Source organism: Rosa chinensis, chromosome 7 (genome assembly GCF_002994745.2).
Source record: "Rosa chinensis cultivar Old Blush chromosome 7, RchiOBHm-V2, whole genome shotgun sequence".
In the NCBI taxonomy this organism is placed as follows: Eukaryota; Viridiplantae; Streptophyta; class Magnoliopsida; order Rosales; family Rosaceae; genus Rosa; species Rosa chinensis.
This window is the reverse complement of record NC_037094.1, coordinates 17,594,977-17,622,411: the sequence shown is the minus strand read 5'-3', so window position 1 is coordinate 17,622,411 and position 27,435 is coordinate 17,594,977. Positions and strand designations below refer to the sequence as shown.

The following is a 27,435-nucleotide window of genomic DNA, read 5'->3' as shown; positions in this document are numbered from 1 at the left end:
TTTCGAAGAAAGAAAAGATATAGGGCCTTCTGACTTCGAGTCCTTAATATATCCTAGGCCCAGTTATGTTTTCTAAATCCAAATTTAAGCAAACATAACCCATTTAATCCCAGTCTTTGATTAATTGATTTCATGCTTGTAGTCTCTCTGCTTCAAGGGCTTCTGCAAATTACGGTAATGTGGATTTCATCTTGTTCTTCAGCTTCATCAGTGATTCTTAGTTATTAATTTCAACTTGACCTCGGTTGTGCTTTGCACACCTATTACAGTTACTACTGGTTATACAATATTTGTTGCTGGAACTTCTTAATATGCCAAAAGTCTGGATTGTGATATGTAGTAACAGCAACAAGATCTTGTAAGAGTTACGACTTCAATGTTATGGCTTACACTTTTCTAAGATCTTAAGAAATTTCAGAAGCACGGTGCGAATTTAGGCACTAAGAGTGATTTTCCCCCCCTCAATATGTTACTTGAAAAAAGAGTGCAAATGTGATAGTGTTGATAAGGGGAATGTGAACGTCACTTTTTTTTTCTTTTTTCTTTTTCTGATACACATATACAAGATTCAATCAGTTGCGGACTAAAGCTTAGTTTGGAATTGTTGTGCTGTGAGAAGAAGTAATTTCGAACTTACTGTGAGAGGAAGCACTTTTGAACTTGCTGTGAGAAGAAGTAGCTGAGGTGTTTGATAAACTGTTTTTAAAAGTGTTGTGAAAACGAAAAACAATTTATAGGTATTTGGTAAGTTACGAGGCAAAAATGCTTTGGCTGGGTATAATTACTAAAATTGTCATACATGTTATAATATGCTACTAAAATACATAATTTTTTTTTTATTATGTAACCATACCAAATAAAAAAATTTCTCATGTATTATCCTTGTGCCCTTACTTGGACCGAATAAGAGATTTACTTTAAACCCTTCAATATGCATATTATGTTTTACTATTACACAAAATAGGTCTAGAATATTTGGATTAATTTCCCAACCATAGTTCAATGTGAACCATTACACAAATTGGGCCTTACCCCCAGTGATTATACAATAAAGAGTATTTACTTATGAATCAAGTTTAACAGATCAAATTACTTAGATACTAGAAAATGCAAAATGGGACAATTCAGTCCGTAATTTGGACCATACAAAATCAATGATACCTCAACTATCACTAGCTATTTCAGATCATCAAGCCAATTTAAATAAGGTGTGGCTGACTTAGGTCCTCACCAACTGTAGATCAGATAACACTTGATACATACCAGTCAAATTATCTCTCCTTTGTTTTAACGAGGACATCTATGTACAATTTCACTTGTTCCTTCAAAGCATCTCGCCGTGGTTGCCCCACTTTGTTGTTAGGATAAAAAAGAAGCACTTCTTCAAATGCATTCAGGGTGGACTTAAAGTCTTTCTTCTATTCATAGGCATTACCAAGCTTCCTATCACAGACATAACTGACCCCAAGGGCATTGTAAACCTATTCATACATATGAAATGTGGACAATAATATCAGCATAAACCATGCTTCACAACATGATGTAAATAAAGGAAATACAATCTTGTTCAAATGATGTTCTTAATTTTTTTCCCCCATCTTTCCCTCTATGGTTTGCCTTAATGAACTTAAAGAACAGGGTGGAAAGAGATTAAAGGTCAAAACTTAAACCATTGCTACACAGACTACCAAATCATGATAACGTTTATTTATATGGAGTTGGTGCTCTTTTGAAAGCATTTACATATACAAAACGCACTAAGCACGAGTTACATTGACAATTTAGTGGCGATGGAAACCATTAGCAGATGCAATGGAACGAGTACCAAGTATGCATGTGCAATCGCAAGTTTTATCAGCTTCAGAGTTGGAAACACCAAAACAAATAAAAATAAAAATATAATACTACAACCAAGTAGGGGTATACACAACTGACTAGATGAACAAATTTCTCCAATTGATATCTCTTTTTTCCTTGAGTAGCTAACCGCTATGTCATAAAATGTTCAATCAATAGATTGAATAGAACGGCATACAAAAACTGTCAAATAGGCACAACTAGGTCAATAAAACAATTGCATGCCACAAATGATAATCTTTGTTTGTTGGATCCTGTAGAGTATGTTTACTTGAAGATAAAGTGAGAACTGTCTATTTAACATTGAAAATTTATCACACCTGAGCAAGATCTTGGTCATCCCCATCCCATTTCTCAATTGCCTGAACCAAGTACTTAGTAGCAGCTAGATAAATTTTTCTCCTCAGCATCACTACTCCAAGTTCAAAAAGCTCTGTTGCACTAGCATCACCACTTCGTACCTGCTCCTGATATTCAGAAACAAAACAAAATACAAAAAAGGCCACATCTTGAAACACATATTTTTCATATACAACGAGACAATAATAGGCATGTAATTACAGCAAGTCTTAGGCTTATAATTTCTTAGCAACCAACAAGAATAACAACACAATAGAATGGCTTCTATGTCCATTGTATGCAATGTCTGCCATTTGTCATACCCAAGCACAATTGCAGGCTTGCAGTACAGTAGCCAAATAAGTTTTATCAAAACAAAAGAAAAAACTTGGAGACATGATATCTCCTTTTAACTAGTTTCTCTCCTATCGTCTCTATCCTTCTTCATTTACTCTTCTAGATTTCTTTTCATCTACACCTTGAACATACATGTACCTTACTAAACACACCAAAAACCTGAGACCCAACTGTGTAACTGATTATGACAGAATATATTATACAATATAAATACTAAGAACTCAAGAAGAATGGGATTGCTCTATGTTAGAACAGAATATAAGGACAAACTCATAATAGTTAATTCTCAACCCATCTTTATTAAAATAAATAGGGACAAATTGATAATGACAGAAATTATACAAGCAATTGCAAAACACACACAGCTCCAAAAGCCATTTGCCGGCCCCAGTTTGCAATGGTCAGTCAAGAGCCATACAAACTTTTCAGAAGTAATAGACATAAACATGAAACTGATTTGAGAGCGATCACACTAATGAGAATGACGATTTTTGAGAGATAATAGTATACCCAACAAAAGTGAAAGGAAAAAGAGATCATGTAGATGGGCAGAGAAGAACGCATTGAAGAACCTATGCAGGTAATTCTGCAAAAATTCCAATTAACACCAAAACTTCAAAAGAGAAATTGTCAAATAAAAATTGCAAATACATATAATTAAACGCATTGCCCAACCACCTTTCTATCTAAATCCGCTCCCTGAACTAGAATAATCACCATCTGGCTCATCTTGTTTATCGTTGCTTGAAACTTGGATTTGGGGGATGAGGGGTGTGTTCATCTTGACATGGTGATTCAAGAAAAGACTGAAACTTTGGGATCAGATTGAGATATGGAGTCATTAGAATCCATGTCAAATCTCGAACAAAATTGCCCCTTTTCAGTGAGATAGAAGAATCAGTGAGACAGAGAGAATGGAACAATGTCGAAGATCCGAGATGGGAATAAAGGACTTTCTAATCTAAATTTCAGAAAAGCAAGAGGACAGTTGAGGTAGTTCATTAATTTTCATTAAAGCCTCCGTATCCAGACTTGATTATCGCAAAAGCGGAAACTAAAAGCTACAAATTGTAGCTTCCTGATTTCTGCGGTTCAGAGACGTGCTTCGGCCAAAAGCCACTCTCAGAATGGTTTACCAAACAGCCCAAGTAACTTTGAAAAGCGCTTTTGGGTGCAGAAGTAGTTTCAAAAGTTGTCCCAAACTAAGCCTAAGACTTTACAGCTTCAGCTGGAATGCAAAGTCATTCAAACCATGTTTCTCACTTGAATGACGTGGCAATTTTGCGTGTAGCCTACTCTAGTGTATATATATAACAATGAACATTAAAGATTTGGACGAAATATGTGGTCACACTCCCTCTGAGTTGGCTCTGAATTTTTGTGATCACTCCAAATTTGTATACACTTGGTCTTAGAACTTTGATCTTTTTGCCTTTTTGGTCTCTTTCAATGTTAGAATCTCTTGTTTGAAAGGAGATGTGGGATTGGAACTGCTCCTTATTTCTTATGATGAGAATCATTAGCTGTGTGTGTGTTTATACAGGTCTTCTCTGCTAAGGATATCCATACCTTAACTTAAGGAATGAAATTTCATATTTTGACCAGTTTTTGATCACATATTCATATCTTAACCGTTTAGTTTTAAGGTCCTAATGTATAGATCACTTTTGAAAATTTTTAGCCAAATTGATGATTGTTAAGGCATTCAAAACTGCAATTTACAATTATGAACACGAACGGTTCCAGTTGGACTTTAATCGAGTTCGATACCTTAACAATCATCAATTTAGCTGAAAATTTGCAGAATAAGTGATCCATACATTAGGACCTAAAAACTAAATGATTAAGATGTGAATATGTGATAAAAAAGTGACCAAAATATGAAAATTTGTTCCTTAGCTAAGGTATGGATATCCTTACCTGAGAAGGATTATATATATATATATATATATATATATATATATATATATATATATATATAGGGCCCTTCCACTAAGGGATCCATTTTTTTTGTCTTTTCTAGGGATATGGCATTAGACCAACTTTTTGATCACATTTTGGCATCTCAACCATTCAATTTTTAGGTCCTAATGTGTAGATCATTTCTGCAAATTTTCAGCCAAATCGGTTATCGTTAAGATATCAAACTAGATTAAATCAATGGACGAACCAAATCTGTCAAACTTAAACCGTTCATACTTATAATCTTAAGTAGTCGTTTTGAATGCTTTAACGATAATCAATTTGGCTGAAAATTTGCAGAAGTGAACTATATATTATGACCTAAAAACTGAACAGTTAAGATGCCAAAATATCATTGAAAAGTTAGTCTAATACCCTATCTCTAGAAAAGACCAAAAAATGGATCCCTTATTAGAAGGGCCCTGGTATAAATATATATATAAAACTTTGCTCAGGTGTGGATATCCGCACTTAAGAAAAAAGGTACGGATTTTAGGTTTTGACCCACTTTTCAATCATATTTTCACATCTTAACCGTTCAGTTTTTAGGTCATAATGTATAGATCACCCACGCAAAATTTCAGCCAAATTGGTGATCGTTAAGGCATCGAAAACTGCAATTTACACGAAAGAACCGAATCTGCCGAATCGGAACCGTTCATGTACATTGTTGTAAATTGCAGTTTTGGATGCCTTAAGATCACCAATTTGGATGAAATTTTTCATAGGTGATCTATACATTAGGACCTAAAAATTGAACGGTTAAGATGTGAAAATATGATAAAAAAGTGTGTCAAAACCTAAAATCCGTACCTAAGAAAAAGTGCGGACATCCGCAGTGGATATATATATATACAGGCGGGTTCTGAAGCGGACGTCCGCACTTCGCTAAAGTGCGGACGTCGACGCAGCAGGCGGGTTCCAGGCGACGACGACGGCGCGGGGCTGGCCGGAGGGAGGCCAGAGGCATCCCAGACCTCTTCTGGGCGGCGTTCGAGGTCGGAGGAGGTCGGGCTTGCCGGTTTCTGGGCAGCCACCTCACCTGCAGTTGCAGGTTCTGTGCATAACCGTCGCCGGCGACTCCACCACACCGCATACCTCTCTGCACGACCCCCGGCGTCCCTCCGGCAAGCCGCGCCGAGCTGTCGCAGCTCAATCGAGGCCGGAAGAGCAACGTCCGCACTTTTTCTGAGTTGCGGACGTCCTCTTCAGAACATTTTCGTGTGTGTGTATATATATATATATATATATATATATCAGGGCCCTTTCTCTAAGGGATCCTTTTTTGGGTATTTTATAGGGATATGCATTTTACCAACTTTGGGATCATATTTTCACATCTCAACCGTTCAGTTTTTAGGTCCTAATGTGTAGATCACTTATGCAAAATTTGCAAAATTTCAGCCAATTTGATGATCGTTAAGGCATCCAAAACTGCAATTTACCATTATAAACACGAACGGTTCCGGTTCGACAGATTCGGTCCGTTCGTGTAAATTGCAGTTTTGGATGCCTTAACGATCACCGATTTGGCTGAAAATTTGTAGAAGTGATCTACACATTAGGACCTAAAAACTGAACGGTTGAGATGTGAAAATATGATCCAAAAGTTGGTAAAATGCCTATCCCTATAAAATACTCAAAAAAGGGATCCCTCATTGGAAGGCTTCTATATATATATATAGACACACACGTATACGTATATGTAAATTATGTTTAGTACTCTTGCCACATGGTACAACATATCAGACTGTCAATCTGGACCTTGCATTCAAATTAAATTAAAATTCACATTACAATGGGACAGATCAGCAGTCTGGTAAGGACATCTGGCATTATCTCTACATTTGTTTCTTCTTCTTCTTATTCTTCTTTTCTATTATGTGTGTCTTTGATTGAACAAACTTCTCTCATCTTGGATAGTACATGTTATGATTGTTCCTCATAATGTGAAAGAATGAAAGAATAACTTCAAACCTCAACAGTCCTTTGATTGAGGGCCATGTATCTCCACCTTTCCTTCTCCACAAAGTCGGCATCCAAAAACCTCGAAACAAATGCCCAAAGCCTGTAAATGTCTTCAAAATTTGTCAAGAAGCCCAATGCAGCTGTGACCACAGAAACATGAGCTCCTTCCACTTCACTTCTACATGTCTCCGACTTCGTTTCCTTTTCTTCTTGGTGCTTGTCCGAGAACCAAATGTGGTCCAAAATTCCGTAGCTCAGCGAAATGTTGTGTCGATCAGCAAGCTTCTGGACAATTGAAGGCTCGATCTTCTCCCCTTTCCAATCGAACACATTGAATGCCAGGCTTGGTCCTCTGTCGAATTTAATCTTGGGGCCGTAGATTTTGACCAATTGATGCCCATATTCGGAGTAATGTGGATGTCGAAGACTCATCAATGCATTCACTAACCAGTTGATCAGGTACCTTGCTCTCCTACTAATTAGTACCAGGCCTAATTCATCTGCATGATCCAAACCTCTACATTCAATCCCTGAGCTCTTGCCACTTTCATAACTCTCCCAATTTTCGGATTGGTCAGACTCAGAATCTCTCTCTAGCTCCTCAATTTCCGAAAGTGTGTGTGCCTTTTGCTTTATTGAGACTTCTTTGTCACTTGACTTCTCTACTACTAATTGAGATGGTATTGAAGATGCGACGAGGCTCACGATTCCTATGCTCGAAACAACTGAGGAATCCTTCAACACCGAAGCGCTCGATTTCTTGACAAACAAGCAACCAAAGCCGGATGGATTTTCCCCGAAAACTTTGAAGAAAGAGCAAATTAGAAAGTCAGGCTTAAACAAAGAGAGACCTAATGTCTCCATGTCCTTAGGCCCCAATGCACATGCATCAAGCAACACATGCCACCCATTTTCCTGCGCTATGCTCATCCACTGATACGAGTATCGAACTCCGGTGACTCTTGATTGAAGTGGGAAAACGAACAATCCGGGCCGCTTCCTGATCTTCTTCCTCTTCCCAATCTTTCTCCCCAATTTACTTGTATGAATTCTCATGTTAGGCCATGAGAACTCGGCAGACATGACTCGTCCTCTTCTTTTCTTACAGCTCTCTGCCATCACATCCACAGCCTCATTCTTGTAGTCATAAACACTCAATAGGTTGGGATTGTTCTGGAAGGGATAAGAGTCTGCTAGAAGTTTGAAAGCTGATGATTGATTGGCAGTTAAAATCAAGGTGTAATCAACTTCTGAGATGTTCATGTAACTCATGATTCTTTTCTTCATTTCAAATTCAAATTCTGATTCTTGTCCCCCATACAATATTTGGGTATGCAAGTTCACTGACTTGTACGAAATATCGAAAAATAATGGTTCCGGGGCATATAGTGACTGAGGAATAGTAGGGGGAAGAGGAGGAGGAGATGATGATGATGATGAAGCAATTGAAGGTGTTTGGTAATGCTTTTGGAGCTGAGAGAATGAGAAGAGGCCGTGCCCAATGTAATCAAGGCAGACATGTTTGGAGAGGTTGAGATGGTGATACTCATGGGCTCTGATATAGTCTGCTTGATCAGTTTGGGAGTATTGAGGGTATGCTTTAATGAAATAAGCATATGATTCATGTAATGAAGGGAGTGACTCATGGTTTGTGAATTGGGAGTTGGGGTAGCAGCAGAGGGAAGCAGCTGTTGCAAGAGTGAAGTCATACCTGAAAATGGTGACTTTGTTGTTTGTTGTCGACGAATTCGGCTTTTGAGGAGGAGGAGGAGGAGGAGGAGCAAGAAAAGGAGCTGCACAGCAACCATGTAAGCAGGTTTTTGAGGCTTGTCTAAGGCAAGGTGAGTTCATGATTTTGCCTATTTTTCCTTTAGGTTCTTCTTCTTTTCTAACTCCTCCCATTTCTTTTTATTGGGTGTTTTCCAGTGCCAAAAAATGTGAACTAGTCTTTGGTTTGATTGAGAGATGTGGACAGGTTGGTCTTGGAGAACAATATTCAGTTGGAAAAGTCATTTGCTCACTCCATTGACCTTGTCTTCCATGAACTTCACTTTTGCTGGCATTGTGGTGGTGATCCCTTTGTTGCTTATGACAGAGCACAAGTGACCGTAAAGTCTACACCATTTTGATGTAGCTTGCAATATGTTGTTAGTTGATTTTAAATAATAAGTTCAAGATGTCCAATGTGTTATGTAACTGCTATATTTCTCTAAAATTTAAGATGTTAAAGAATAAGTTAACAATGTATGTTAAGCTAACATTCTCTTTTATATATATTATCGAAACGAACAGTATTGAACTCCAAAAGTTAAAATCTGGCAAACTTTATGTTAGTATTAATTACGTGAACCAAAGACAGTTTGCGTTCTTTCTTTCTCTTTCCATAATAAACCTCAGATTGTGAGGACCCTCCTAGAGAGGAATGAGTGGCTGTGGTGGTTCCCTAGAGATAATGGCTTTTTTCCTTGTCATGAAGATGCTGAAATAGAAAGCAACAACTAGAAAAGGGTAAGCGGACTTTGTGCCTTTGTGGTAGTGGCTGGCAAAAGCAAATTGTTGCAGGCCAAAACCTGCTTTGATTTATTCTGAGTGGACTGACTGGCCAATTAAGCAACACATAGCTAGATTATGATCAATATCTTCTAAATAACCAACTACTAGAAGATCTAGCTAGTTGTAGTTGTGCCTCTTTAATAAAAAGTGTCACACTTCTCCAAATTGTTTGTGTGCCATGCAAATGATCATAGATATGAACATATGCAAGTCATTTTCTAATCCAGGGAAACCTTTTTGGACCCGCCAGCATATTTCAAAATTGTCAATGTGCTCCCATCCCTAGAACTCTAGAAGACTTGAGAGGACTGAGTCTCCTCTCAAGTCTTCCACATATTCATTTTTGAGGGAATTTGAGAACCTACTTTGAAAATTCTGAAAAGAAAACTCAGATAGTTTTTAGGGTATGTAAAATTTTAAACCCCCAAGAATTTTCCCAAGAACTGGGAGAACTGGGAGGTATTACGGTTTTGGTTGAAATATGAAAAAGTCTAAAACTTTGACAGGATTATATCGACATTGGGTGGAAACTGCTGTTTTTGGACGAATTTTATATATATGCATGTTTCACATTATATTTTTATAATTTGTTGTTCCTACAAATTTCGAATTCATATACATGTGTTATGCAAATCTATTGATCAAATATATGTACAAATTTATGGATCAAATTATATAAAACTTTTTCTATTCTTGATTGAAGAAAAAAAATTGTATAAATCTAAGCATGAAAAAGAAAAAGAAAAAATAAAAAAGAATAATTTTTTTTTTTTTGGAGTGGACTCTGACTGGCCAATTAAGCAACATATAGCTAGGTTATGATCAATATCTTCTAAATAACCAACTACTAGAATATATAGTTGTAATTGTGCCTCTATCATAAAAAGTGCGTCATACTTTTCCAAATTGTTTGTGTGCCATGCAAAATCTTTTGGTAAACCCCCAAGAATTTTCCCAAGAACTGGGAGCTATGAGGGTTTTTGTTGAAGTATGGAAAAGTCTAAAACTTTGACTGATTATATTGACATTGTGATGGGTGATTTCCCTACCTATCCACGACAGGAGTTCTGAGAAAGCTTGAACCGGCTAATTCAAATCTGGTCAGGTCGGAGGTGCCAGCGGCCTCTCCCGAGAAACATGGCCCAATTTATCTTCTTCTTCTTTTTTTTCTTCAGGAAACCGAAGGTTGGGGAAGTTAGAGATCCACGCGGGTTGAACAAAGAGAGGAGAGAGAAAGACGATCGAGTCTACTTTCTTGTGGTTTAGAGAGGAAACTGTTGTTTTTGGACAAATTATACACACACATATGCATGTTTCACATTATATTTTCATAATTTTTAGGAACCCAATAAATTTCGAATTCATATACATGTCGTATGCAAATCTATTAATCAAATGTATGTACAAATCTATGGATCAAATTATATAAAAAAATTTCTATTCTTGATTGAAGAAAAAAAAATTGTTTAAATCTAAGCATCAGAGTAATTGGAAAAAAAAAAAATTTAGAAGAAAGCTAAAATAATTTAGAGCTATTAGATTTTAGAAGGATATAGTCTTGTTGTCAAGAATTACATAACATAATTTAGCAAATAGGTGATATGACATGATGCCTAAAATTGAGGCCATAAATCATATGCCTCATTGAGGCTAACAATCGTTTTCCTTTATATAATATCAATTATATGATTAACTTGTCTAATTTTGTTATGTATTTACTGATATGATCGTTTGAGATATTGATCTAGAAAACGCAGAATTTCAATCTCATGGTGAGGTATCATACCGTGGATACTCCGAAGAGCAAAGTACAAGTTATCATGATAGGTCAATAGATTTATGGGTCAACTAGGTGGTCGCTGGTGATCGATAGAAACAACAACGAGAAGTAAACAATAAAGGAAAGCGATGGAAGGGGATGTGGGTAGGTCTGGCATTGCGTGGGTTTAAAGGCATTGCGTAAATTCTCAATTTCTTATTAAACAGCCTAATAAGATAGAAAACGTCCATATCTGAGTTTGATTTAATCATTTAATGCAAACCTTTTTTTTTTTTTGAACAGATTTAATGCAAAGTTGCAAACCTTCAACCAGCATATGTTATCCAGAATCAGGAGATTGATGTGACCTATATCCAAGTCATCTATAGGGGCCATATTTCCGATCACATTCATTTGTTTTACCAAATTTTGTGAATTGTGACCCCATGATGATTAATACATCAACCATAAAGATGGAGGGGCAGCATTTTGGCACTGCAAAACTCGACTCCGAGACAGACCATCTTTCCGGTTTAGTCGTCGGTTTGGCCGGATAAAACCCTCAAGTTAAGACTTCGGACCGAAACTAATTTGGTTATCACTGCCCCCATTAGTCTGCATTTTGGTTTCTCTTTCTCAACGAAAGTGAGTTGATTGAGTTTTACAATGTTGTTGATTGAGTTTTACAATGTTTAAGTCGAAAATAGGTATGTACATGAGTGTACGTAAACGCATCATTTTCAGTGTCAACTATGACATACAATATTAAAAACAAACTTATAAAAGATTCCTTGAATCCAATTGCTGTATCATGCATTATCAAATAATCTGTTTCAAAGACAAAAGCTAAAATCTGACACGTTCCTCCAATATATTATACTCTATGTTTGGTAGAGTCATTAGTTATAATATTATGAAAGAAATGTGAGCTTCAATCAAGGAATCCGTTTGAAGGAACAAGCTTCAATCAAATAAGTAAAGAATGACATGGAAGACTAATCAAATGCATGCACCATCTTTTTTTTGTCGTGGTTAAAATCTTTATATGATACCTGAATTATCATGGAATATATTTTTTGGTGTCTAAAAATTTTAGGAGAGTTTAGTGGTACCTATATTATTCATCTATTAGCCATTTTAGTACTTCTGTCAATTATTCTATTAAAAATAAGAATAAAATTGTAAAAAAAAAAAAACATTTTCTTGAAAAAAAAACAAACACAAATAAAGGTACTGAGATGAATTGTCTCAAGAACATGACAAATAGAATTCAGTATTATTTTAATTTTTTTATATGTCGAAATATATTTTTAAATTATAGATATAAAATATATTAAATACTATAAATCTAAATATGAATGAAAGAACTACTTTACCCTTGATATTTTTATCATAAAAGTGCCACATGACTGCCACATGGGCATTTTTAACAAATGGACGGAAATACTAAAAGGACTAACGGAGTACAGATACCACTAGACTCTCTAACAAATTTATAGGTACCAAAAAGTGCATGTCGTAATAGTTTAAGTACCATATAAAGATTTGACTCATATATTAAATATTATAATTCTAAATATGAATGAAAAGATGATTTTACATTTGATATTTTACTCACATGAGTGTCACATGGCCCTTATATAGGCATTTTTAACCGAATGGTGGACGAAAGTATTATAGGGGCTAACAGAGAGATAGTACATATACCACTAGACCCCCTAAAAATTTGTAGGTACCAAAAAGTGCATCTCGTGATAGTTCGGATACCATACGATGATTTTATCCTTCTGACTTCTATTAAACCTTAGTCCTTAACCGCCATGGCTTGGGGTTCCATCATCGGCGTATGACACCAACTTCCTCTATGCTTCTCGCTGTCTTCTCACGAAAATCCAACGTTGTCTTCATTCAACAAGTTTTCAATTGGAGTTCCCATTTTCATAGGTGATGTACTCGGGTTTCCCCTCCACAACATCTCACTAGAGCCAATATGGAGAGGAGGGAATTTTCGCCGTCACCAGCCTCTCAAGTTAGAGTTTGTTAGCAGGGAACGCTTAGAGGGTGCTTGAGGCCCCTGGAGATCAGTGACCAATGCTTGATTTGCAGGTTTAGGTTGGGATTGAATATGGCTGGAAGCTGGTGGCGGCGAAGTAGGATGGACTTCACTCATGGCAAAGCCACGATTTCAGTGCCTAGAGCAGGGTGGTAAGAGTCTTTGAGCTCCGATCTGCAGGTGCAGCTGCGGAGTTGGGTGCAGTGTTTGTATCAGTGAATGTCTGCAATGCAGCAGTATTTATCTAGGTTAAGCTAGTTTTGCTCGTCGCCCACTTATTTATTCATGGCTGGGAATTACTAATTACTCCCGGTACACTCCCATTTACTTACCTTGGTGTCCCAATCTTCACTGGAAGGCCTAAACGTGCTTACTTCCAAGCCCTTGCTGACCGTGTCAAGAGTTGTTTCTCTCATTGGCGTGGGTGTTCTCTATCTATGGTTGGTCGTATTACATTGGTTAATTCAGTTGTCTTGAGTATGCTTTCTCACAGCTTTACAATTTATGCTTGGCCTTCCACAGTTTTGACTCAAATTCGTATTTGGGTCCGTAATTTTATTTGGACTGGAAATGTGCTTCTACAAGGATTTTCCACTGTGGCTTGGAAGAAATGTTGTTTGCCAAAGTCTGAAGGTGGCCTTGGAGTTAAGCATCCTCCAAATCTGAACAAAGCTTTTCTGTTGAAAAAATTTCTGGGATCTCTTTTCTTCTAATTCCTTTGTAGCAACTTTCTTTAAGGGTCGTTTCTTTAATGGAATGGGCCTACCATGTTCCTATTATAAACGCTCTTCTATCTGGCCGGGATTCAAGCCGCTTTATGTTATATACAGCTTCGTTCTAAATGGATTGTTGGAAAAGGTACAAATATAAATTTTTGGCATGCTAATTGGCTTGACAAACCTATTGTGGAAAGATTTAATATTCCTTTATCGCTTGGTAAAAACTTACTTCGTGAGCCTCTGATTTCATTGTTGATGGATCTTGGTCTAAACCCCCTAATATTCAAGGTGAGTGGCTTGCTCTTTTCCATGATATTGAGGCCACAATTCTTCCAATTTCACCCGAGTTTGTTGACAAGTTGATTTGGCGTGATTCTTGTAATGGCTTGCTTTCAGTTGCTCAAGCTGATGATTTGAAGCGAATACATCAGCCAAAGGTTCCATGGGCTTTTTGGGTCTGGTCTTCCTCCTATCGACCACAACACACTGTTGTCCTTTGGAAATTACTGCATGGTAAGTTGCTCACTGATAACCTGCTACAACATCGAGGTTTTTCCTTGGCGTCATTTTGTTCTCTTTGTCGCTTGAAGTCAGAGTCAATTAGTCATCTAATTTTTGAGTGTCCTTTTACTCAGTTTATTCGGGGCAATCTTTTTCGGCTATTTCATGTCTCTGCATCCTTTGATGACATAGAAAGCCTATTTCTTTACCCACTTCAATGCCATTTCAGTTCCCAATTACAATTGTTCTAGTGGGGCATGATTGGAGCTGTGGTCTATGCAGTTTGGCATGCTAGAAACGCATTGAGGTTTCAAGACACTGTCATCACAGCTGTATCCATCTTTTGCTCTGTGAGTTTACACCTTCGGGAAATTGATTCTTCAAATCTGGAAACTATGCTTAACTCCCGCAATGAGCTACTTATCCTACGTTCGATTGGGGTCAGTGGACGCCTCCCCAGGGCTCCTAAGATTATTGAAGTTAATTAGTTAACTCCCTTTTTCTTTCAAGTCAAAGTTAATACCAATGGGGCGGCTCGGGTACTCCTGGTTTAGCGAGGTTTGGTGGTATTTTTCACAATCACTTAGGTCTTTGCATCGGTTGTTTTGCAGGTCCAATGGGTTTAGCTTCAGCTCTGGAAGCAGAGCTCCTTGCAATCTGCCATGCTGTTTCTTTTGCTTCGAGGAAGGGCTGGTTTTCTCTTTGGATTTAATGTGATTCAGGTTTAGCAATTTACTTTCTATCTTCTCCCTCCTCCAGTGTACCTTGGTGATTGGCAACTCAATGGAGTAATTGCCATGCTCTTCTTGAAAAAATGCAGGTGCGAGTCTCCCATATTTATAGGGAAGGTAATCAAGTGGCCGACAAGTTGGCCAATATCGCACTGGTGGGATTCTTGCCACACTAATGCAATGGGTACTTATGGGCGAAACCTCTGTGGTCTACCAGGATATCGAGTTGTTTAATGGTTGTTGAGGTGCTTGTTGTTTTATTGATTTCTATCTCATTGATTCCTTCCCGTAATGCAAACATATGCTTGTTTGCCTCTTTGCTGCCAATATGTTCTTCGCTGGGTTGATTCTGCAGTTGGGTGGCCTTATAATTTATTTGAGTGCTGCTGCTGTTCTCTCCTTTTGGCTGCTGCAACATTTTTCACATCATGTTGCAAGTGCTACTGGAATTTTCATGTCTTGGAGCTGCCCTTTAGCTAGTAGTTTTTTTTTGTTTTTGTTCTATTCTGTTTTGTACAGTTTTTGACTTTGTGCAACTTAATTCTTCCTTTATAAATAAAAAATAAAAAAATTATTCAAGTAAATCCAGAATATGTGTCTAGCCCAAACTCTATGTTACTTGACCTAGTGGTAATAGAGTTTTAATCAGAGATAATCTCGGAGAATATCTTAGAGATATTCATTCATTGTATGATTATCTTTCCTTGTACAATTCAGATTCTATGCATTGTAATCCTCTATAAAGAGGCTCCTATTATCAATGAGAATACATAACAATTTTCTCTCAAATATCGATTTCCTAAAACATGTTATCAGTACGAAACCCTAACCCTGAAAACCTAATTTCGTAGCATTCAATCCCTAGCAACCACTGCTGCATATATTAAAGCCCCAAATCCCAGGAGTCCAGAACCGGCTGCGCCACCCGAAGAACAGGTAGGAAAGATGGCAAACTGGCCACCAGAAAAAGAAGAACATTCCCTGTCAGGTTAAAACCATTCCGGTCCACATTTGACCATCATATTTAGTCAGAGGCGGCATCTACATCCCACAATCTGAGACCCAGAAAAATTATCCACGGAACCGGCCTTGAAGTTCCTAAACCGGCCACCAGAATTGCTGAATCAGTGAACCACCGCCTTAATTCTCCTTCCGTCCCAGAAGAGCCTAGAAAAAAAAAAAAAGGAAGCGACGCAGCCCAGCCCAAAGAAGAAGGAAAGGGAGCTTGACCCAGAAAGAAGAAAGCTTGGTCCGCGACCCACTGAAGGAAGGAAAAAAAAAGGGACTGCAGCCTGGCCAACTGACACGTCTTTGGCCCACTCCAACGCCACCTCAGCTCAGCCTGCCACATCAGCACCGACAACTTTTCAGGCCATTTTCTGACCACTTTTTTCGGCCAAATTTCCCGGTGACCTATTTCGAGGTAATTTTTACTAAAAGTTCCCGTTTTTTTATGTTTTTATTTCTTTTCCCTTCTTTTTTCTCAGGGACTAGCAACCTCCCTTCTTCTACCCCCTTGTCTACATCATAGGGGAGACCAAATTAAGCCAAACTGTGGGGGTTCGTGCTCACTCCAAGCTTGGAGCTTGTAGAGTCCTCCAAACTTAGAGTTTGTTAAGATAAAACGATCGATCACAAACATCATTGTTTCGATCTAATCCAATGTCACTTGGAATTGAATTTCTTGGAAGCGATTACGCTCAGAAATTTCTAATTTCTTGGAAGCTACTATGCTAAGAAATTTTATATGTTTTCGTGGTAGCCTTTTATGCTCCGAAACTAACCCTAATTTCTTGTTCTCTTTCAGGATGAGTAACCTGAATAAATTGGACTTTGCTCTATTAGGAATAACTGGCTCTGGATATCACAGGTGGGTTCGTGATGTTCGCCAACATCTTAAGGCAGATGGAATCCTAGATATAATTCTCGAGCCTAGCCAGGATGTGCTAACTGTTGAGCAATGTCAAGCCTAGGAAGCAAATAGAGCAGCCTTAGTGGCAAATAAGGCGAAAGCCATCATTCTAATGACTCGTCATATGGATGATTCGCTCTAGTATGAGTGTAGGAATGAAGAAGACCCCAGAAGGTTGTGGGTCTCACTTGAAGAAAGATTTGGCAACGTCCGTGACTCCCTGCTTCCTGACCTAGAAGTGAGATGGCATTGCCTCCGCTTCTGTGATTTCAAGTCAGTTCTTGACTATAACTCAGAAGCACTTCGCATTAAATCCTTAATGGAATTATGTGGTAAAGAGATCACAGATGCGGTGTTAATTAAGAAGACTCTCTCTACCTTCCCCATCTTTGCATTGATGGTTGCTAAGAACTACCAAATGGATGTTATTGTAGGACAGATCACAAGGTTTCATGAGCTCATTGGAGCTATGAATGTCGCTGAAAAGCTCAACATCCTTGTGAAGAACTATAATTCGAGATCTATGGAAAGAGAGCATATTCCAAAATCCAATTATAGTTGCGCCCCCAAGTGAGGGCGCTAAGAGAGAAACTCTAATCTTAGGGACACTTATGGACGTTCTAGTCCATATAATCGCTCTACTTGGGAAGGTAACCGCTAAAATAGGTGAACATGGACCCGAAGAGGTCAACGTGGAGAGAGAGGCAACGCCTCTGGCCATGTTGGTGGCGCCACCAACACTAAGAGTCATCTAAATGACGCTTTCAAAGCACCTTAATCAATAGAGTCTGAGCAAAGAGATGTATGTTCTCAATGTGGAGTATCCGGTCATTGGACATACATTTGTAGAGCTCGAGAAGAAATTGTCACTGCCTACAAAGCATATCGTGAAACAAGAGAAGCTCACTATGTGGAACAAGAAGATCAAGAAGATGATCTAGAGTGAAGGGTTAAAGAATACAAATCTGGCTGGGATCAATAGATCGCCAATTCTGTTTAAGTCTTTATTTTTCCAAGAGATGTAATAGGCAATTGTCATATATTTTTGTAGTAAATGTCAATGGTTTAGTCTTTCTTCAAAGAAGGCGCACCCAAAGTAAGTGTGATGTCTAGGAAGGTTCTGAGATTAGTAGTACTTAAGCAAGCCTTGTTCCATCGATATCTCTCTACTCACCTGGTCACATTTATTTTAGAATTACCGAAAGAAGTTAGACAACCACCATTGTTTGCATTAGCTAACAATTTGGATTAGATTCTCCTAATGGTTAAGAGACAATGACGTCTATTGGTTTATGGATAAAATTTCGAGTTCTTTTCATTATGACTCAATTTTGATTCTGAGCATATTACTTTGTGACTATGATGATTGGGACATCAGTATTAATTCAAGGACATGGAATAGCCCAGATTCCCCTTGCCAAATGGCACCTTGATTACTGTCACAGAAACTCTCTACGCTCCTAGGGCAAATCGCACCTATGAATAGCCAACGAATTCCATGCAAAAACGCATGAAGAGAACGGAAATGAGTTCCTTTGCAATACTTCTAACGATTGCTAACAAAGACGCATCTTAGAGAAGTTTATGTGTCTCTCTAGTGGACTCTGTGTCACTATTAGAGCTATTAAATCCAATGAAGTTATGAGAGAAGATCTCTTGGATTTAGACAAATATTGGCTTTGTCACGACAGGATAGGTCATCCTAGTCATGATATGATGATCCGTCTACTAAAGACTTCACATGGACATCCTTTCTCTAGAGCGAAACAAAGCATGAATCAAAAGTTGATTCCTGGACTAAGTGTGACCGACGTTGCTGCTTAGGGCACCGCCTCAGTCTACCACCAGCCTAGGGCTGGCACAGTCCCTATCCATGACGCCATGGATGGTGTCCATCATGGTGATGGCGCCCCAGGTGATGCTGCAATCACCAACTTGCTTCAAATAGCGTTTCAAACGCTCAGGCCCAACCAAAATCCTCATTTGTTGCTTCTAAAGCCTCTCGCTCGTTTTACAAAGCCTGTTCCTTAGGGAAATTAGGACTGAGATCGTCCTATGCAAAGGATATAAAAATACTACTCATTATGTTCTTACATAGAATTCATGGGGATTCTGTGGACTAGTTCAACCAACTTGCGGACGTTTAAATATCTCATGATGTTGGTTGACACGCAAACACACTGGTCACGTGTTGTGCCATTGTCCACTTGTAATGCTGCTTATGTTACACTCCTAGCACGTATCATACAACAACGGGCTCACTCCCTGGATCATCCTATTCTGTCAATTGGATTTGACGATGCTAGAGAGTTTACATCGAAGACTTTCGATGGTTATTGTATTGGGATTAATGTTGGACATTAAATTCCCATGAACACACTCAAATGGTCTCGCGGAAACAACTACGATGGTAGTCCGGACATTGGTAATGCGCACCAATCTCCTTATATCCGCTTGGGGTGATGTAAGATCGCATGAAGCTATGCTAATTACTCTACGACCCATTGCCACTCAATCTACCTCTGCGTTACAGCTAGTGATTGGGTACAAATCGTACTTACGCATATTTGAGTATATCATTTATGTGCCAATTGCACCGCTACAGCGCTCTATGATTGGTCCTTACAGAAGAATGGGCAACTCAGTTGGATTTGAGACTCCAACAATCATTCGCCACTTAATGCAGTTGCAAGGCGATCTCCTTTCCGCTAGATTTGCGAACGTCACTTTGATGAGACAGATTTCCTGTCGTTAGGGGGAGATAAGAACATAAATGTTCAGCAGGAACGACATGAATTGTCGTGGTCTGTCCCCACTATGTCTCATCTCGATCCCTACTAAAGTGACGAGATCACACATCTGCTGCAAATATACCTGTAAGGAAATACGTCCCTACAAGAAGATGTAGCGCCACCCTACACGAAGGTAGGCATGGCTCCAATGCCAAAGAGAGTGGCACTCTAGTGTTACAGGCCATGGCCCCAGCTAGGATGCGTGGGAGGAAGCCCGTGGGTTCGAAGGATACTTTGGCACATTTCAATCCTTTGATCATCAAGACTCAAAATCAGTCTCATGAGAATCTTTCGAATTATGGTTATCTTTGGGGGACACCTCAACGTAAGACCTATTTTTGAGAATATAGAGCTCTATGAAAATTACACTAGTGTACATGAGATGTGGGATAGAAACTCCATCATAATTAATGATGTAGTTGTGCATTTCGTTGCGCATGAGTTTGTTGAGTCTGATGATATCGAACCACGCTCCGTTGATGAATGAATGCCAACGTAGAGAAATCTGGCTTAAATGGAAAGATGCAATCCAGATTAAGTTGGATTCTCAAACGAAGAGGAAAGTTTTTGAGCCAGTGATGCCAACACCTCCTAACATAAAACCTGTTGACTAATTGGTCTTCGTTAGAAAGCGTGATGAGAAAAAGAGATGACAATCTCGCCTTATGGCACAAGGCTTCTCACAAAACGCCCTGGAATCGACTATGATGAGATATATTCTCTCGTAATGAATGTCATTGCACTCCACTACCCTATCAGTTTGGTAGTTTCCAAATAACTGATCATGCAGCTTACAAATGTCTTCACTACGTATCTCTATGGGGATCTAGATACAGAATATACAAGAAGGTTCATGGTGAACTTCATTTACCCAAGTCAAGTGGCTCTAGTCCACTGAGCGCGTTTGCAATAAGATTGAAATGCTCACTAAAGTGACTACTTGATTGGGAATGGATATACCCGCGCGTTTCCATAACAAGTTTCAGATTTTATCGCGGTTCATGTTGGACATGATCTTCATTAGAATCCCTTAAAGAGTTAAGGGAAACCGCTGAACACTTGAAATCCGAGTTTGAGATTATGGATTTTGGGTAAACATGATTATATCTTGGTTTGGAACTTGAGCATCGTGTTGATAGATGGTTAGGTATTTTGACAAGGTCAGCCCTTCAAACACCCCTATGGTCGTCCATAGTCTTGATCCTGAAAAGGATCCTCTTCGTCTGAAAGATGATGACGAAGATGTGCTAGGGGCAGAAGTGCCTTACTTGAGTACAATAGGCGCATTATTATACTTAGCTCAATGCACAAAACCAGACATCTCATTGGCATTGAACTTGTTAGCTAAGATATAGCTTTGCGCCAACGCGTCGCCTTTGGATTGGTGTAAAAGATATCTTTCTGTACTTGAGATGTAAGATTGATATGGGCTTGTTTTATCCCTACATAGAGATGATAGATTCAGACCCATCACACACCAGGAACGTCGCCAACACTGGCATGCGTTCACTATCCCCATCCCAAAATGATAAGCGTTTTGGAAGGTTTTACTGATATTGGGTATCTCTCTAACCCACACAAAGGTCATTCTCAAACTGGTTAAGTGATCACCATGGGTAAAGACCATGATATCTTGGAGGTGTACAAAACAGACCCTAGTCACTATATCTTCAAACAATGCAGAGATCATTGCTCTTCACGAAGTGGTTCGTGAATGTATATGGGTTGGATCCATAATTACGCATGTTTGAAAAATTGTGGTTTGAAGTATACCACAGATGAGCCTACGAGCATTTAGGATAATGCTGCTTATTTTGAACAAATGAAGCAAGGCTACATCAAAAGCGACAACACCAAGGATAATCAACAACAACAGACTCTCCTCAAGATCAAAGTGAACTAGGTTCGATCTGAGGAGAGTATGGCAGACTTGCTCACTAAGTAATGCCTAAATTCCACTTTCGGAAAACATGTTGGTACCATCATTTGCGGAAGTTATCTCGAAACTCCCATGACCGTAGTTATCAGGGGGAGATGTATACATTAGGGGGGAGATGTCTACACACTACTACAGAAATTGAATCAGACAACACCTTTAAGATGACGGTATGCATTTGTCCGTCGTGTGATTGAATTGTTTTTTTTTCAGACGTCGTTTTTGTAAGAGCCGTTGTGTGATAGGGACTTAGAAATTAGATTAGAAGACGTTTAGAATAAAAACTGTTGTGTGACACTCAAAAATATTGAGAGCCAAGTTTCCCACCATGTTGGTGGTGCCAAACACCATATGAAATCCCAAATTTTCCCCAATATGTATTGATCATATGACGAGAAATGATATAACTGTGGTCTGATCAAGTAGTTTGACAGAAAGGAGGGAGATTTCCCACCACCAGTTTTCTTCAACTCCCTACAGGGGGAAGTCAAATTGATAGAAGACAAACTCCAAACTTAAAACTAATGCATTCAGACTCATTATTATGAAATTCTGTTGTGCGAGTCCTTCTCCAAATTGATACAACTTGTCCTAATCGATATAGGTTGAGCTTAAAACCCTAAAAAAATTGAGAGCCAAGTTTCCCACCATGTTGGTGGTGCCAAACACCATATGAAATCCCAAATTTTCCCCAATATGTATTGATCATATGACGAGAAATGATATAACAAAATCCTAACACTTTGGGCAAAAAATAACAAAATCGTGAAAGCTCCTCACTTTTTCTTGATACATACCCAAAACCAAAACCCAAAGCTCCTCCCTCTCTCGACAGCGTCTCCCCAAAAATCAAAACCAATGGCCAAACCCTCACTCTTTCCCTCAACTTTCTAGGGTTTCAATTTTCAAATCCCCACCATCCACCGTCTGGATCCCTAAATTTCAAATCCTCAATTTTCAATTTTCAATTTTCAAATCTCCAAGATCTCGCTGAAGGTTTCGGTCTGGGCTCCGAGAAAAGAAGTGCAATAATGCGTGGAGAGCCAACATAAACACGAAGAACATCCAAAACTTCTTCGAGCAGTCAACCAAAGATTCTCTCTCCATGGAAATCTCTTTGCGATCCATTGCCACCATCAGAGACTCGATTAGGGTTTCAGGTATCGCTTCTTTCTCACTAATCGATCCTTTACCACCCAGAAATGCCTTTCCGCCTCTTTATCGTCACCATTCTAGTTCGGAGCCTCCGTCCCTAACCAAATTGGCGTCGCGACTTGCAAATCTTCAACTTCGCTCCCTGGGTCTCATTCAATCACCTTCACCTTCATCTCGCAAATCTTTACCTTCGCTTCCTCTGCACGAGCCACTTCTATTCTTGCCTTCGCCTAATCCAAGAAGGTCAAAGACCCGTCTCGCCGATCTGTTTGAAATGCCGATGAGCCCACGGTGAAACTGGCAGGCCCACGACGGAGGGGTGCAAGAGCAGCAAAGGCTCCCATGGGCTCTCTAGGTTATGCCTCGCACAGGAACACCTGAAGGTCCAGGAGGAGATCGGAGGTTGAGATTCGAGAAGATAAGGATTTGGGTTTGGGGGAATAGATTGTCAAGCCTAGGAAAAGAAGGTCCAAGAAGGACTAGCTGAGTTTGGTCCCTTGTGTGCCCTCCCCAACTTCATCTACAAGTCAATCCCGACCTCTTTCTTTCAATCTTCGATTGCTTTGGTTTTTATTTTATATTTTTTTTGTGTGATTTATGTTTGTGTTTGTGTTGATAGTGGATGATGATGATGGGGGTCGTCTTGAGAGAATTGGGTAGCTATTGAATGATCTGATCATGTGGAGAGATGTAGCAAGATCGACCATTTGGTTTGGTTTGGACTCTCTGTTCTTCTTGTCTTATTGCATTGCAAAAGGAGTGAACTTTAGGTGACTTCTCTCTTTCACTTTTACCTCTTTTCTTTAAACTGTTATATGCTTGTTGAAATCTTAGGTGTCGCTGTGTGTTTTTTAATTTTTAATTTTGGGTGTCATAATTTGTTTGACTCTTGAAATTGGGGTTGTTATATGAAATTCATTGTCAGTTAGTGTTGATTAGGGTTCTGAGCTTGATTGTGAAGAAACTAGACCTGTAGAGGCAGTTATGCAGTATATGGAAGTTGATGAATACCCATTTCAGGTTGTACGTATGCTTGAAGCTGATGAATACCCATTTCATGAGGTACCAATCATCATCTTCCTTGGAAATAAGTTTTTGTTAGCTTTATTTTATTCTATCTATTTACATGAGACTATTATCTTATATGTGGAGTAGGTGCAATCACATTTTGGAATTTTTGTTTGATTATTAGTTGTAATAGAGAATCTGACCTTAGATAGGGTGGAGTGGTGAATTAGGATTGATTTTTCCAACTCTGATTAGTTGGGACTAGTATATACTTTGGTTGTACCATTGGTATTCTTATATGCTTTCATTTCATCTGGAAGGTACGGTTACAATTTCTTCCCTCTGTGCTCTCAGTTGGTGTTGGATGTTGTGAAATTGCTTCCTTTGAAGTTCACAGCATAGGGATTGGCTCAGCATTATAGTAATACCCCAAGTATGTTTAAGAGTTTAGTCACATAAGAAGGCTCTTAAGTATTTTTATCCACATGATGATGTTGCATCTTTACCTAAAGCAAAGAAGATCATAGATTTAAAACACTAATGTTTATGTATGATGTCCAATTGTACATTGCATGCAAACTATGGGTTTACACTAGTGTTTTGTATCGAGGTTGCTTGTTTGTGATGCTTACCAGATGGTTAACAAAATAGTTAGTGTTTGTTGAGAATGTTAAAACAGGTTCTAGCAATTGGAAGTGATTTGGTCTTTATCTTACTGTTCCATTGATTATCTAGAGTGTTTTGTCTAGAGTGATTTTGGTCTTTATCTTACATGTTTACAAGCATATTCTTGCATTGCAGTGTGGGTTTAAGCTGAATATTATAGGTAGTTGATGATGGATTAACTGGAACATCCTTGAGTGCTACTAGTTTTTTAATTTTCAGCCAATAAAGGCATGTTTGAAGGTTTACAACCATAAGAATTGCCTTGCAATTGGCTGTTTTGGTATTAATTTTCAGTTTGATTTTTTTTTTCCAAAATAATCATTATGTTGTTGCTTTCCAGTTTACATTATGTTGTTGCTTTTCTTCCAGTTAGTGCTTGTATAATGTAAAACTATCATGGAACATACTATTAGTCTTTGTTCCTCAATGAAATCATTTTGTACTTGTTAACAGGTCAAGAATCCCACAGCTCGCATTGAACACGAAGCTAGTACCTCCAAAATTGGTGAAGACCAGCTATTTTACTTTCAGCAAAGGGGAATAGACTATGAGAAAGCCATGGCTGCCATGATATCTAGTTTTTGCCTGGCAGTATTGTATGAGCTTCCTGATGAGTTTGGGTCTGAGGTGAATCAAATGATTGGCTTGAAGCTTGAAGGAACAGTGGGGTAGATAATTGTTCGTTATATATAAGATGGCTAGAATATGCATAGGTGATGCGCAGGATAGCCCAAGGATTTCCCTCTGTACTATCCAATTTGGTGCATGATATAGATTATAACAATCTCTTTTATATATTGATATGTTAATTTGGTCATTTTTTATTCCAATTTCAGCATATATAATGCATTGAATCATTCTATTAGGACAACAATAACTACAGAAAATATATTAATAAAATGTCATATGTACACAATATACACAATGGCCTCAAAATAAAAATTATCGTCTGAATAATAATCATACAATGGTTATAAACAAAAACGACTTCTTAATATCAATCACACAACAGGTGCTCAAATTGCCTGTTGTCTGAACAAACTTCACACGACAGTTGATGCTGTCAAGAGCCTATCAACATGTTGTCGACATGGATGCCGAGTTCATCACACGACAGTTCTCTAAATGCGCCTTCATCAGACGTCACCGAGATAGACGACAGCCACCCTCCATATCAGATGACAGTTTTTAACTGTCATCTGATTCACTTTCTGTTGTAGTGACATGTATGGTCTCGAAACGTGAATGGTGTGTTGTGCTCTTTTTCCCCTTCGACTGAGGTTATTTTTGTCCCACTGGGTTTTTGTTACTCGGCAAGGTTTTTAATGAGGCAATGAGAGGAGCACCACGTTTGGGCGATACAAGGGGGAGTGTTCAAGTAAATCCAGAATATGTGTTTGGCCCAAACTCTAGGTTACTTGACCTAGTGTTAATAGAGTTTTAATTAGAGATAATCTCGGAGAATATCTTAGAGATATTCATTCATTGTATGATTATCTTTCTTTGTACAATTCAAATTCTATGCATTGGAATCCTCTATAAAGATGCCCATATTATCAATGAGAATATATAGCAATTTTATCTCAAATATTGATTCCCTAAAACAAAAAAAACAAAAAAAAATGTCGGCAATACAGATGTTGGGGTGCGCAAAACAACTTGGGTGCCCAAAAAATTTGGGATATCCAAAGAGGTTTGAGGTGTTTTTTGGATCTGGGCCCAAGTGTGGACCAAGCTGATGGGCTCTGATTCTCTAAAGTTTTGGATTTGGGATCCTGGCAAATTGATCCAACTAATTAATCTTATGTTTGGCATAGGTATTAGTGTATTACTAGCTTGCATAGTATGGGTTTGTTTTTAAACGAAGTAAATGAATCTCTTAAAGTACCACAATTGAGTGCATTAACGAATAAGGATTCAAATTATTTTATTTTTGTGTTGAATGACTTTACATAGTCATGTAGGCTCTTAGAATAATTGAGCGTCAATGTAATAGTAAATGGTACTATGTTCCCATAGATTAGGGATATTATGTATGATTGTATGTGTGCCCTTCTGACTCCTTTCTTCTAATGAAATCTATTTAACTATAAATAAATAAAATCAAATGCATGTAACCAAATTGATTTGAACTTTGAAGCTGCAAGGTTGTCGATCCATTTAATTTCAAAAATATTAATGTACAAACTAACGAAAAGATTCCTGATCGATGTATACTCCTCGCTCCTTGTTCATGAATTTGAATCAATAATTTCTAAATTTTTATTTGTTACATGCTAGGGGAGATGGGTGTATCCAACTGTTTAGAAGGTGTTAAGGAAATCTTGGCAACTTCTCTGCGAGTGATCGATATCAGACTAACTTCGAATCTGAAGTCTGATCGATGCTTAAGTGGTGATGCATATCTATAGCTAGCTTACATTGGGTGGAGGAAAGTTTTGTATCTAAAACAGATTAATTGAACTAGTGCAAGGGGCTAGTCAGGACAATTCTATTAACTAAACTCGATCAGTTTTAATATTTAGCGATCTGTTGTAAAACAGAAAAAAATTTTGAGAGAGAGAGAGAGAGAGTTTGGACACAAAGAATAGAATGTGTGTATTATTCATCTCACCATAAGGAGCCTTATATAGGACTACATGGTGTACACAAAAGGGTAATGCTTAATTACAATCCAATCACTCCTATAATTACAACCTATCAATCACCAATCTATAGGGATAGGCACCTATTACTCAACATCTATTTACATGATTATCCACAAATATTTACAACACTCCCCCTTGGCTATTCCATGTCAATAGTGTTGCATAGGCTGAGCGCTTCTAAGTTGCCTCGTCAAAAACCTTGCCAAGTAATAAAAACCCTATGGAAAAAAAAAAAACCAATCTTGGTCGAAGGAGAAAAAGAGCACAACGCGCTTGAGTGTGGAGTAGCAGTATCACAGCTTTAGAGATAGGTGAAGTCTTCTTATTAACACCATAAGTAGATAGTATGTCTACGAGAGGGATGCATTAGAGTTGCTACACCAAAACCTTGCCCGGTAAACCCAGTGGGAGAAACTCGTGGTCGAAGGGAAAAGATGAGCAAATGCATGTATATGTCGAATCAAAGCATCTTCAGGATGTAGTATAAGTGGGGTGACCATGCTAAAGATGTGCCTCGTT

General features: G+C 38.4%; 2 protein-coding genes and 1 pseudogene across 4 annotated transcripts; 1 reads left to right on the top strand and 2 right to left on the bottom strand.

Annotated features, from left to right (window-relative positions):
- Positions 1-1,122: 1,122 nt before the first annotated feature.
- LOC121050316 (tetratricopeptide repeat domain-containing protein PYG7, chloroplastic-like) lies at positions 1,123-3,550 on the bottom strand. 3 transcript variants are annotated; one of them, XM_040509935.1, is made up of 4 exons: positions 3,232-3,550; positions 3,064-3,139; positions 2,178-2,324; positions 1,123-1,481 (listed from the first exon to the last, which is right to left on the bottom strand). In XM_040509935.1, exons 2-4 carry the CDS (start codon positions 3,115-3,117, stop codon positions 1,419-1,421), a joined length of 264 nt encoding a protein of 87 aa, XP_040365869.1. In that variant the 5' UTR covers positions 3,118-3,139; positions 3,232-3,550; the 3' UTR covers positions 1,123-1,418. The 3 variants fall into 3 exon arrangements, with proteins under 3 accessions (XP_040365869.1, XP_040365868.1, XP_040365870.1); XM_040509934.1 differs by having other exon boundaries at positions 3,064-3,550; XM_040509936.1 differs by lacking the exon at positions 3,064-3,139.
- Positions 3,551-6,215: 2,665 nt separating this feature from the next.
- Positions 6,216-8,403, bottom strand: LOC112175607 (molybdenum cofactor sulfurase). Its single transcript, XM_024313307.2, has one exon. It carries the CDS (start codon positions 8,383-8,385, stop codon positions 6,487-6,489), a length of 1,899 nt encoding a protein of 632 aa, XP_024169075.1. The 5' UTR covers positions 8,386-8,403; the 3' UTR covers positions 6,216-6,486.
- A 14,141-nt stretch (positions 8,404-22,544) lies between these two features.
- Positions 22,545-23,492, top strand: LOC121050616 (annotated as a pseudogene).
- The last annotated feature ends 3,943 nt before the right edge of the window (positions 23,493-27,435 follow it).

Coding starts and splice junctions, on each gene's coding strand:
- LOC112175607 (XM_024313307.2), bottom strand. CDS start 8,385: ATGGGAGGAGTTAGAAAAGAAGAAGAACCTAAAGGAAAAATAGGCAAA.
- LOC121050316 (XM_040509934.1), bottom strand. CDS start 3,117: ATGCGTTCTTCTCTGCCCATCTACATGATCTCTTTTTCCTTTCACTTT. Junction 2,325..3,063: donor TTTCCTTTCACTTTTGTTGG/GTATACTATTAT, acceptor TCTGAATATCAG/GAGCAGGTACGAAGTGGTGA. Junction 1,482..2,177: donor ATGACCAAGATCTTGCTCAG/GTGTGATAAATT, acceptor ATGTATGAATAG/GTTTACAATGCCCTTGGGGT.